Source organism: Nyctibius grandis, chromosome 9 (genome assembly GCF_013368605.1).
Source record: "Nyctibius grandis isolate bNycGra1 chromosome 9, bNycGra1.pri, whole genome shotgun sequence".
NCBI classification, from domain to species: Eukaryota; Metazoa; Chordata; class Aves; order Nyctibiiformes; family Nyctibiidae; genus Nyctibius; species Nyctibius grandis.
This window is the reverse complement of record NC_090666.1, coordinates 371,461-385,107: the sequence shown is the minus strand read 5'-3', so window position 1 is coordinate 385,107 and position 13,647 is coordinate 371,461. Positions and strand designations below refer to the sequence as shown.

Here is a 13,647-nt window from a genome sequence, read left to right as displayed (position 1 = left end):
TGAGAAGAAATGCTTCCTAATGTCCAACCTGAACCTCCCCTGGCCAAGCTTGAGGCTGTGTCCTCTTGACCTATCGCTAGTTGCCTGGGAGAAGAGGCCGACTCCCACTCTGCTACAACCTCCCTTCAGGTAGTTGTAGACTGTAATAAGGTCACCTCTGAGCCTCCTCTTCTCCAGGCTAAACACCCCCAGCTCCCTCAGCCGTTCCTCGTAGGTCAGACCCTCCAGACCCTTCACCACCTTGGTCTCCCTCCTCTGGACTCGCTTCAACACCTCAACATCTTTCTTGAAGAGCGGGGCCCAGAACTGGACACAGGATTCAAGGTGTGGCCTCACCAGTGCCGAGTACAGAGGGACTCCATCTCTTCTGCAGAATTTCTTCTCCTCAGCTGTTACTCTCAGTACATTACGGATGTTGCTTGCTGCCCAATGGCTGCACCAAAGCAGCTTGTCTGCAGAAATCTGCTCTTGGCCAACATGCAGGTTTTCTACAGGGTTTCTAAAGGGTAAACCCCACTGGAAGCTTAGAGGCTTTGTACGCTATTGTGAAACGCACAGAGCGCCAGAGGATTTTATTAAGCAGAACAAGGTTTTGCTTTCGGGCTTACAAGGCACGGGGCTATGTTTTTGAGCCAATTTTTGCCATCTAGAGGTGGTTACTTAAAGCCTGCATAATCTAAGCTGGAGGGGATGGAGGCTTACCAATACCTAGCCAGGCAAACTCCCATCCCTGAAGGCTTTACAGTCTGATCCAGACAGGAACAAACAATTAAGAACTTGGTTTCAAAGCAGCAAGCAGACTCAGCAATGGGGAGTGCTGAGCAGATGACAAAACAACGTGATTTTTACGAGGGATTCAGAGCATATGAAGTAGATCTGCTTCTCCTGTGCACTAAATATTTGAAACGTGTTGGGAATTACAAAAAGCAGATGAACACATACTATGAAACATCAACAATTGCCAAGCTGCCGCGCTTGGCAGCTTCCAGCACGGACTATATATCAATTAACCTTAAAGACTGGGATCATTTAGTGCTTTTCTTCTTTACTAAGCTACATAGATCATACCATCATCAGGGGAGAGTTGCAAATCATCTTACAAGTGTCAGAGGCCAGTCTAAAAGCACCTCAGCAAGACAGTAACAATTACCTACGGTTAATGGATAGCTGTGATTTCTTCCTTTTCACCCTCTTTTAGAGGGCTACAACAAAGAACGTTACATCCCAGTTATGCTAATGAACCTTCTGGATAATAAAAGACCAAAATTAGATATTTAAGACATGGCACAATATCCTTTCCTTACACATAGAAAATACTCATCAGCTGGGTGTGTAGGCTTAGCTGCGGAGAAAAACAGAGTGGCAGAGACAGAAGCGGGGAATTAGCCATCCTATGATTTTCACTTTGTAACTGTATCCCAAGATAATGAACTATTTCTGTTTTAATATACTCAATAATAAGAACTTATACTCATTTTGCTGGTATGAATCTGAAGCAATGTCATATCAATGGTATTGGGTCAGCAGGCAGCATCACTCCTTAGTTATGGGTGAGTAACTGCACTGGAACAAATGAGTTAATATTAACTAATTGGCAACAGAAAGATGGTTCTCTTCCAAATAACTCCAAACAAAGAGTGATAAAAATCAACAAGATTTAATACCATCCACGACTTCAATTACGTTCTAATGCTCCAAAAGTCAGTGAAAGGCATTTACATGTCAACCCCCATAAATATTTACAGTTATGACTGAAGCAGGCTTGATTCTTCACATCACCCCATTAAATCAACAGCACTGAATAGACTGTCATACTAAAAACAGCATAAAGCCAGGCTCAAGTTAAAAAATGCAAACTAAACATGGATCCAAACCCAGAGTCTTCTAGTGTGTATCTTAGAGTTACATTAATTTTGAACCCCCAGTGAGGTGTGTGCTTTGCCAATCCCCTGCATTTGCTCTCACAACAAGGCACGACTCAACATCTAACGCCACGTACCAAGTTTTTCTCTCCTGTGTCCTTGGGAAGAGAAGTGGTGCTCTCAGCTGTGCTGCTCTGCTGATCCTAGACCTTGCCTTCAGCAACCGAAGGCAGAAGAGTTCTAGCCATGGCAAAGATTCAACTGCCTAAAGGCTTCTGCTTGGACTTGGAAAAACAGCCAATTATCCAGGCATCCCAAAATATCTGACCATGCTAACACGGCTTTGATGCTTCTGATTATATAACCTGGAATAAAGCCACAGACCCTTTTGTTTCAGATATTTAACTAAACATCAGCACTCAATTGGAGGAGGGAGTAGTATTTGCTGGTTGGTGACTGCATTGGTTATGATTTGTTATTTGACCCTTCCTGGCCATGCTGAACGGCAGCAATATTGGAATTTGGGCAGGCCAATGAACCTTCCTGATTTCTAAAGAACTGCCTCTTAGTACAATGACTTCTTGGAGACAGTACCCGAGATTAACAGCTCTGTACTGTGCTCCTCTTTGCTTGGTCACTTTAAATTGATTCTCCATGCATCATACCATCGACCAAGCTAGTGAAGGGTCTGGAGGGTCTGACCTATGAGGAACGGCTGAGGGAGCTGCAGTTGTTTAGCCTGGAGAAGAGGAGGCTCAGAGGTGACCTTAGTGCAGTCTACAACTACCTGAAGGGAGGTTGTAGCAGAGTGAGAGTCGGCCTCTTCTCCCGGGCAACTAGCGACAGGACAAGAGGACACAGCCTCAAGCTTCGCCAGGGGAGGTTCAGGTTGGACATTAGGAAGCATTTCTTCTCAGCAAGGGTCATTAGCCATTGGAAGGGGCTGCCCAGGGAGGTGGTGGAGTCACCATCTCTGGAGGTGTTTAAGAAAAGACTGGACATGGCACTTAGTGCCATGGTCTAGTTGACATGGTGGTGTCAGGGCTATGGTTGGACTCGATGATCCCAGAGGGCTCTTCCAACCTGATTGATTCTGTGATTCTGTGATACGTAATGGAAAATGTGAGCAATAGCTTGGGGCAACTAGCAGTCCCTGTGCTGAAACTCAGGTAAGAAAGACTGAAACAGATACAGCTCGCTCAAAACGGTCGTTTTCTGCTAACTTAATGCAGCCTATTGCACGCCAAAGGATCTCAAACCACAAATCAGGGCCACTCCTGTCTTCTACTACAAGGCAGAGGCAGCTCAGAAGTGTAACAAACCCTGGAGTAACATCCTATCAAGGCATCACTGGCACAAGGATTAACACTTTCCTAACCAAATTACACAGCAGCTTTCCTTGAAATAGTTTTTACAGTCTAGAGGAAGGTTTTGTTTTATGTAGTCTAAGGACAGTACACCACTGCCTTTAATATTGCTCTGATTTAGTGAAAAAGAAAAACGTAGAACAGACCACTGAGATCTTCCCTTTCCTTCTTCAGCTATTCTTTGAAAGTGCCCTTCCATCACAAACTGGTAAATCTTCACTTGATCTCCTGTTCAGTGGGATCAAGCCAAAGGGCAGCTCCTCCCAGAGACAGCAGCGCTGCGAAGTCAGCAGTAAGAGCGAGCTGGAGGGCCACCACAGGATGGGAATTTGTGACCTTCTGGCCCAGGGCTATGAGTTTGACCAACTGAGCCATGCCCAAATGGACTCTCAGTTAATTTTTCACAGACTTAACTGAATCAGCGAGACCCAGCTACAGGTAAAAATACCTAAAGCATACTCCCAGGTGTATCTTTAGCCTAGCTCATGTATTGCTGCTACTAACCAAGCACAGTTTAGGAAACCTTTCTTAATTTCATGAACGCTGACATTCCCAAACTACTGGCAGACAGATGACGCCTTTCATGGACTGCATCATGGTTCTGATAGCCCCATTTACACAGGGATCAGAAAAAACACATAGAATGAAAAATCCAGCACCAGTGCCACCGCTTGATACAGATGCACACACAACTGTTTAGCAACAGATAGCAAAATAGGAACACACCTGCAGCATCCTGCTCTGACAGCTGCCACCCAACGGTCTCATTGCAGCAGCTGCAAATGTGATTTTTTTAAATTATATAAATGTTACACAAAAGCACGCCTTTGATTTACAATGGTATGTACAGCATAGCAGCTACGTGTAATACAGCTCAGAATTATTCTTCTATAAAGAAGTGCCAGAACTCACATCTCTTCATTCTTCACATCACACTGACACTCACATCTTCTTCATCCCTGGCCGTGTTTAAGGCCAGGCTGGATGAGGCTTTGAGCAACCTGGTCTAGTGGAAGGTGTCCTTGCCCATGGCAGGGGGGTTGGAACTAGATGATCTTTAAGGTCCCTTCCAGCTGAAACCATTAGATGATTCTATGATTCCTGGCTTAAGATTTGCTTTCTCTGTAGCAAAGACTTATTCTTCTCTGCTTTTACTCAGGAGGCACCTCATGCAAACCCTGAAGAACCTTTCCATACCAGAAGCATGAAGAACAGAGTGTGGGGAGCACAGAGGCATAAAGTGTCATGTTTTCAACATTGTGCTTCATTTCTATAAACCCCACCAGTCCCACAAGGACAGTGAGTTCTAAGGGGCATTAAAAACAATGCCAGAGACAATCTGGAAAGGTCCTGCTAGAAATGGCAGTTTTGGAGGACTTTCAGCTGAAAAAAAAAATACAAAGGGCACCGAGTCAAGGTGAGCTGAGAAGTATGCAACCAGGAAAACTCGCCAATAAAAGGCACTCCTTCAGAACACAATGTTTTGTCTGACTGCTTTATCAGGAAATCAATTTACAACTGCTTCTTATTACTCTGAACTGAAAATGTTCAGTGCAAAGGATCTAAATCAAGGAGAGGAAGGTAGGCAGAATACCGCATTCACTAAAGGATTAAACACTTTCTTCTTTTGCATTTTAGGGACATCCAGCCTGGTAGCTGGGATTTCCCTGGGGATGTTTTTTGGTTTGTTTTGATTTTTAACCAGTACAGTTTCTGCTATGCACAGCTAACATAACCTCATGCCAGTTACGCAACGCTTTGGAGCAGTCTGATCTATACAATCATCTTTTTCATGGCCAAAGCTCTCCAGACAGAGATGCCTAAAATTGCTAGTTTAGGACAAGCCTGTTGCAAAGAATAAGTGTCTTAGATTTCAACGCAAGGACTTCGGTAACAAAGCCATCCCAGACATATAGAGAGCCCAGAGGAGGGCGACCAAGCTGGTGAAGGGTCTGGAGGGTCTGACCTATGAGGAACGGCTGAGGGAGCTGGGGGTGTTTTGCCTGGAGAAGAGGAGGCTCAGAGGTGACCTTAGTGCAGTCTACAACTACCTGAAGGGAGGGTGTAGTGAAGTGGGAGTCAGCCTCTTCTCCCAGGCAACTAGTGATAGGACAAGAGGACACAGCCTCAAGCTTCGCCAGGGGAGGGTCAGGTTGGACATTAGGAAGCATTTCTTCTCAGCAAGGGTCATTAGCCATTGGAAGGGGCTGCCCAGGGAGGTGGTGGAGTCACCATCTCTGGAGGTGTTTAAGAAAAGACTGGACATGGCACTTAGTGCCATGGTCTAGTTGACATGGTGGTGTCAGGGCTATGGTTGGACTCGATGATCCTAGAGGGCTCTTCCAACCTGACTGACTCTGTGACTCATGCGGCGCTTTCCAAGGTTTAGTTCAAACTTGCAACATGCACAAGGCAGATTAAAAGATCCAACTTAGAAGTCAATCTGCAAAGATTGACTTTAAATGTAATTTGAATTGATCTACTTCAAATGTTATCATCATGTCCCTTTATTTTTGTTTTACTCCGGAAGAATACTTTCAGTTTTACATACGAGTTCTCTCACAAAAGGAAAATGCAATTCACCCTTCCCTTTGCCCCAGCTTTTCAGCAGCATGGCCTCTTTGTCCAGTTTCTCCTGTTACTCACCAGTTCCCAGTTCTCCAGCATGGCCCAATTTCACCATCCAGTTTTCACACACAATCCTGCTTAAACACAGGCTTTGTGTTCTCCAGTACGTTTCCTATCCTGACCTGTACAAATGGAGGGAGCACAGTGCCCCCAGTGTGCTCTACAAAATTATTAAACATGCGCTTTTCTACTACAGGGTCTCAGCCTCCCCCAGAATGAGCAAGGAAATCCTGGGGCAATGGGCACAAGCTGAAACATGGGAAGTTCCATCTGAATATGAGGAGGAACTTCTTTACTGTGAAGGTGACAGAGCACTGGCACAGGCTGCCCAGGGAGGGGGGGAGTCTCCTTCTCTGGAGATATTCAAACCCCGCCTGGACACAACCCTGTGCAACGTGCTCTGGGTGACCCTGATTGGGCAGGGGGTGGGACTGGGTGATCTCCAGAGGTCCCTTCCAACCCTTAACCATTCTGTGATTCTGTGATGAAGAGTGGCCTACAATTCCAGATAGCTCCAAGTCCACTTGAACAGCTCTGTCAGTCTCAGCTTTTTTCCTGTCTCTTCATACTTGGGAGACTTAATATCAATTTGTTCTACTGTCAAGATAGGTCAAGGTGTTTGCCTGTTAAGTCTTGCAGGTCTTACCTTTCTTCAGCAGGACCACATTGATTTCCCAGTAGCCACACTGAAAGGATCACTCACCTCCTTGTGGGAATCCTTATGCGCTTCCAGTGTTTTCATGATGGTCAGCTCTGCATAGTTCTTAAACCTCGCCGGCTGGTTCCGCAAGATCTCCCTCAGGACTCGCAGCGCCAGGGCTCTTATTGAATGCTGTGCCAAGAGAAATACACATTAAAGTCATTTCTCAAAACCATAGTTGGAAGTAAATTCTCATGGCTCCCTACGCCACCAGAAATCTTCTATCGCTCTACTAGCTCCAGTGGAGTGAGCAGTGGAATCGATATAACTAAAATTCAGAATTGGTCTCCTCGCTTGCTTTTGCACAAAAATTCACATAGAATGACTGTTGTCACAGACACAGGAACCAGAATGACTGCATTGCGTGAAATTCCATCCTCTTTTGGCAATGAAGTACAAATTTGTACCCAAAGCAGCATGTGTGCATTACATGAATCTACAAAGAAGCTCAGATCATTTATGTTTGCAGTCTACAACTACCTGAAGGGAGGTTGTAGCGCAGTGGGAGTCGGCCTCTTCTCCCAGACAACTGGCGATAGGACAAGAGGACACAGCCTCAAGCTTCGCCAGGGGAGGGTCAGGTTGGACATGAGGAAGCATTTCTTCTCAGAAAGGGTCATTAGACATTGGAAGGGGCTGCCCAGGGAGGTGGTGGAGTCACCATCTCTGGAGGTGTTTAAGAAAAGCCTGGACATAGCACTTAGTGCCATGGTCTAGTTGCCATGGTGGTGTCAGGGCAATGGTTGGACTCGATGATCCCAGAGGGCTCTTCCAACCTGGTTGATTCTGTGATTCTGTGATTCTATGTTTTGCCCTTCCTCTTTTGCTTAGCTTTGCTGATATCAAACTGGACTCCATCCATACAACAAAGCTGTTTCTCACGTACTAATACAGTAAAATCGACTCTCGTCCTGTAACTCCTATGGAAATGACTTTCAAGAATAGTCATTATAGTCAACACTGACCTATGTGTTAATCCTATATATCCAAAGATCATTAGCAGAGGGATTTATAACACCTGCTTCCACTTCATAACTGTTATATTAAGTTTTTGGCTTGTGGCCACTCCAAATAGATTCTATCACTTCAGCAGAGGAATACTTACTTTATACTCAGCCGTTAAAGCATGTCCTTTGCTATTCCTCTGCAAAATTCACATGTACTTAGATGAAGCCACCATATCTTCTGATACATGTGTGATGTTAAACACGTAGGACTACAGCAGCTCATGCTTATACTACGAACAAGGACTGAGAAAACATCAGCCACCTACAGCGCTTCAGAATTAAAATTTCTATATGCTTTACAAGCAGTATAAGAAATACAATGGGTTTGAATCAGATGAAGCAAACAAACCAAAAAGGAACTGTGAGCGCTTTTGTGCTTTGAAGCCTGAGTATTGTAACATTCCGATGGAGCAGTCTGCTGAGCCTTTACCAAATATCACTGTGCTGCAAGCTGAACAAACAGCCTCAAGTGGAAAAAGTAAAGCCTGTAAATTATCACTTTGATCAGCCATCAAATATAAAGCTGTGATAATAATGCAGGGTTGTTTTTTTTTAATACTTCGAAACAAGATCCCCTATAAAAGCAGTTTGCTCTTGATGACTTTTTTGCAAGAGACAGAGACCCATCCCATGAGATCTAATAGCCTGGATCTTTAAACCACACAGAGAAAAAAAAATAAAATTGATCTATTCTAGGCTGCCTTTATTCTCCTTTTTTTGGGAATGGGTATGATATAGTTAAGAGCTTGTAACTTCATCCTAACTTGGAAGAGAACAACTTTTGATAGTTTTTGTACAAGATTAGAAGATAACTTGTTTTCTGATTCTAGTTCAATTTCCTAGTTATTTGTTATTAACACTCTGGAGGGAGGGGGAAAAACTGGGACACTTCAGAGTAGCTCAAAATTCATCATTGAACACACTAAAAATGAAAGCAGAGTCATCAACCTTCAAAAAGAAAAAACAAGCAGTGCAGCACCACTGATGAGATGCTGTACAAATTCAGCACGTTTCATTTCAAACTGATGTGGAGGAACTATCACCCTAGATGAAGCAATGTACAGGAGAGTTAAGACAAAAATCTACATCTCACATCTTTGTCTCCAAGTGTTTCCAGCAGCAAGAGCAGAATGGTTTTGAAATGTTCCTCCCAAACTCCGAGATTATCTTCCCTTGTGATCTTCAGCAGTTCCAGGAGAGCTCCTTTCCGCTCCTCCACCCGCTCGTTGTGGTTGGAGAGCTCTTTCAGAAGATCAGCCACCAAATCTGAATGGTCAATGGGTACTTCTAGGACAAATGGCAGCAAGTCATTTGGGGAAATGGGGAAAAAGATCAAAGATGCCAAGATTATTAACCCTCTACAGAACAAAGTGCACGTAGCAAGGGGCCCTCCAAAACTGCATCAAATCCCAGGTGGCCTCAGCCAAGCAAGCAATAGAATCTGACTAGCCCACAATTTCACCCGAGTTCATAACACAGCTCATGAATCTGCACATGGCTTCTAACAAACCAGGAAGAGCTGATGATTGAATTTCATCCAATTCCAATAACTACTTCTACAAAATGAGAACTGCCGCAGTTTCTCCCAGACACACACACCCAAAACCAGTGGTCACATGTATGACCTTTAGATCAAAGTACAGTGACTCATCAGTGTACTGCAAAAGAATAAAGCTAAAGTGTCGCATCGCTTAAATGAAGTGAAACACTCCGTAACAACGGAGTTTTATAAGATACGTTGATACAAACCATCCCGAAGCTGATCCATGTCATCATCGAACACCGCTTCCTTCAGGGCAGTCTTGTCATAAGTGTTAATTGTGTCAGCATAAGGATAGGGGTTATAGTCTCGAGCACGTGGCCCTGAAAAGGTGCGGGGAGGCTGGGTGTTAAGTAGGGAGGTTTTGTTATCTAGAGCCATCCTTCCGCCTTCCACAATGTCACTGCTTCCACGGACATCACTGGTAGGCACAGCAAGGCCACCATCTCGAGACATCTGGGGGATCAAACAGAGAGAAAAGACATGAGACTACTCAAATTCTGTGGAAGCTGTAGCTGTTTTGGAGTTCACCCACCAACACGAAGAGGCATAAAATTGTTTACACCTATGAAGGGGGTAGATTTAGATGAGATATTAGGAAGAAATTCTTTGCTGTGAGGGTGGTGAGACACTGGCCCAGGTTGCCCAGAGAAGCTGTGGCTGCCCCCTCCCTGGCAGTGTTCAAGGCCAGATTGGATGGGGCTTGGAGCAACGTGGTCTAGTGGAAGGTGTCCCTGCCCATGGCAGGGGGGTTGGAACTAGATGAGCTTTAAGGTCCCTTCCAACCCAAACCATTCTATGATTCTACATAATACTTCAGTAAAACTTAGATTACCACCTCTCTCCCTTATATAACTGCAACTGTTCCAAAAATATCTCACGATCATAGGGCAAAAAGGTATGCTAACGTTCCTAAATCTAAGTTACTATTGCTAAAACTGCACAAGCTGGCGAAGATCATAAGCTCTGGAACAGGACCAATTTGCTTAGAAAGGGAAAGGAAGCAAAAGCAACATCCTCCTCGTGAATCTTCACAACCCACTGACAGAGGAGATCGGATGATGCTTAGCAAGCTGACGTGAAATGAACAATAGAAGGGTCCTGAAGAAAAATCTCAGACCAAGAATTTTTAGCTTTGAAGGCTAATTTAATCTACTAACATAAACTTGTTTGCCAGATAGGAAGCAAAACTGTCATAGAATCACAGAACATCTGAAGTTGGAAGGGACCCGTAAGGATCATCGTTTAAGATTCCCGTAAATTTTGAAGTCCATGTATTTAATTAAAACAAACGGCATCTCACATGGTAGATGATTCTGTAACCGTTCATGCAGCATAAGGTACCACATGAGTTGTACACTCAAAGCGATAACAGGTCCTTCCTATATACAAAGTAATAAGCCTCTGAGGGAAACCACCCACGCATTTTAAGAACTAACATTTCCCATTACAGACCTGACTACACACACTCCATGGAAAAGCCATCACTGAGCCATGCTGAGCCTGAGGAACACTACCACTGTTTCCTTTATGTCCACAGACACCCAGTGAGCACATTTCACAGGAGGCTGGAGTTCAAAGCGGGCAAGGGACTACATTAGCGGGACCCCATAATTTAGGTATAAGAAGTTAACAACCAATAAGCCAAAGACACTTGCAAGAACACAGCAGGAATAACTGGATTTTGCACACTAACAATCCAAAGCCAGGTTTGAACCCAACGTTTTAGAATTTCACCTATTTGGGGACATTAATCAATCCAATACTTACAATGTCACAGTCTTTCTTTCCATCACGTTTGACTGGCTCGTTCAGGTCCTCTTGACTACGGAAACTAAATTTTTCAATTGCTTCTGTGACTCCACGAAGAGAGCTGTAGATTTCATCAGAATTTAGGTTCTCCGTGTCATAATCCAGCATACTAAAGACCAAACGTATATGAAATGTTACATATGAAATTGGAATCTGCTTTTGTTAACAAAAACAATGCCAAGTTGGAGACAGATGATTTGGTGTACTCTTTCTAACAGTGACTTGTAACAAAACATGGATGGAATCAAAGCAGACTTCAGGTCTGAGTCTCCCCTCAAACGGGGCTAAATCTAGGAGAAGCTTCACTGAAATCAGTGGCATTACATCGCTGTAAGGGAGGGGAAATCAGGTCCGCTGCTTGTTACATTCCACACCAGTGAGCGTGCTAGCTTCTGTAAACCAAAAAAACCCCTGTCCCCAGCATGGTAATGGTGTTATTTAAAAAGGAAAATAAAGAAAATCAATCTCTATGAGAACTCAAAGGGTTGTGACAGCTGGTGGAAATGAAATCAATGAAATTTAAGTTTTGTAATATATAAAACATATTCTATCAATGGATTCGAATGCGACAGGTTTAAGTGGAAAGGAAAATGTATCTTGACACAAACCTTAGTCTAACATGTCCCACTTTCATTTATAGAGTAGTAAAACCAAACCCACTTGCACGATGCCTTGATAAAAGATGCATTTCAGTTTTGAGCCTAAGTTTGGGAATTCTCTCACTCAAATCTGATGCTTTCCTGCAGTCTGTCTGTTCCTCGGAAATTCCTCAGCAGCATTAAGCCACACAAGTTTCGGGATGCCTTGAGGAGCTATCCAAAATTAAGTTCCATGAAAAAATGCCTGGCATGGAAGGGCAGGTGATATGAAAAGATGTGGCTAAGAAGAGAAGCTCCTACAAGCTTGGAGAAAATGAAAAGGCATTATTGGCAGGGCTTTGCTCTATCTAGGAGAAGAAGTTGATATGACGATCAGTTATCCAAGACAGATTTAACAAAGAGGACCACTAACCAAGAACAACTTCTCTGGGGGAGTCTTGATCTTAGTACAGCCAGAAACAAATAAACCAAAAGGAATTGAGACATTTACATCAAGTTGTTTGTCAATAAATGGCAAGAAGTGGCTCCCTACAGGGGTGAAATACTGTTTCTTAAGAGTTGGGGAATGATGACAGGATGGGTCTGGAGGAGGTGGGCTGAACAAAGAGCTGTGTTCTTCCACAGAAGAAAGATACCCTTGTGAGGTTGGTGGGTGTCACGGTTAAAAGTAAAAAACAGAAAATCTCTTCTGAATCGTGGGTACAGTGTGATTCCTTTTAATGGAACTAAAAGTAAGATGTTAAATATCTAGAACCACTGCTTTTTTTTTCTGGAGGAAAATCAGGAACTTCAGACAGAGGATAAGATTGGTGCTGCCTGATTCCTTCAGGATTAACACACCAAAAATAGCTATAATCCCTGGCTCCCAAGCAACGCGCTCACTCTACGATCACACAAGCATCAGCACCATGTATTCTGGCAAAGAAACCAAAGAACAACTCCCCAACTTTAAACGGTGTCTGTCAGGCCGGGAAGAAAGAGAAACCACTTAAAGAACAGACCAAGACCAGGAAACAAAAGCTGTTTATAAGCCTACAGAAGTCAAAGTATTTAGGGCTTTTCCAGACAAAAGTGAAGCCAGTTCTTAGAGTCTTTATAAGTATCAGGCAGGGATAGGACAACCTTTGTTTCATATGATCTCGAAAATATTCATTTTGAGCTCAAGCACATTTAATTCAGAGATCTTGAGGGGTTCTTCATACAATATTTAAGTGAGCAATGAAACTGCCATTCAAGAAGGTATATATGTGACTGTACCCGTGTACCCACACCAAGAGATGACACGACTTACCAAAGGTCACACAATGAAATCCATGGCAAAAACCCAAGAAATAATCACAGACATAGTGACACTGAATCTTCTGCTAAAATCATCGCTTCTTTCCTCAGGGATGAATTTTGCCCTACACTGCTACCAAAGAATGGATCAAAGTACCGGCTCTGCAATGCTAAAGGACTAAGGCAACTTCTCAACAAAGAGCCACCGGTCTGATGCACTTTTCAAAGCAGAAAACCACATTTCAACAAAAATCTAAAGAATCCAGTGATTTCATATGCAAGAGTAAGCCTGTGTAGGAGATCACATTACGGCTGTGTTCTACATGAACGAAAACTCTTTATGTGAACACACGTGTCTATTGACAGTATGTGTGCTGGGATATTTCACGGACAACACAATGGTCGGGAATAAAAAATAAAATGGAACTACACCCACCTTTCAGGGAAAAAAAAAAAGGCACAAAAGGAAAAAAAAAATTATGACCCATGCAGAAAACTAGAGGAAAGTCACAGGATTAACAAGGAGTAGAGATGAGCAGCGTTTAGGGATGTCACAACATTATTTTCCATCTGCTGCTGCACTAAAACAATGCAGCTCTCTACATGTTGATCAAGATACAATTTGGCAGTTTTCCAGTCTGACAATGAAATACATTTTACTTCCATAAACTATTATTCAGTTTCTAATCCAAACTATGTGTAAGTAAATCAACAGTTTAGCATCCTCAAGCAGTACACAGTGACCCACTTCCTTGCACTTTCAGGCTCTGGGCTAGCATCTATGTCAAATTATTCCAAACCTTGGTGTCAGCTAATGAAAGGAGGAAAAAAATTCTCAACTAGTTTAACTCCAA

The 13,647-nt window shown here is 43.4% G+C and overlaps 1 protein-coding gene across 7 annotated transcripts in view; it reads right to left on the bottom strand.

Moving 5' to 3' along the window:
- CLASP1 (cytoplasmic linker associated protein 1) overlaps nucleotides 1–13,647 on the bottom strand; it is a 200,300-nt gene that overhangs the window by 16,857 nt on the left and 169,796 nt on the right. For 5 of the 7 annotated variants that reach the window (XM_068407464.1, XM_068407463.1, XM_068407467.1 and 2 more), the window contains 4 exons: nucleotides 10,875–11,025; nucleotides 9,314–9,560; nucleotides 8,658–8,851; nucleotides 6,561–6,689 (listed from right to left, as the gene is read on the bottom strand). In XM_068407464.1, the coding sequence (XP_068263565.1) occupies nucleotides 6,561–6,689; nucleotides 8,658–8,851; nucleotides 9,314–9,560; nucleotides 10,875–11,025 (721 nt within the window). The remainder of the gene's footprint in view (nucleotides 1–6,560; nucleotides 6,690–8,657; nucleotides 8,852–9,313; nucleotides 9,561–10,874; nucleotides 11,026–13,647) is intronic. The other 2 variants (XM_068407465.1, XM_068407468.1) reach the window with 1 other exon arrangement.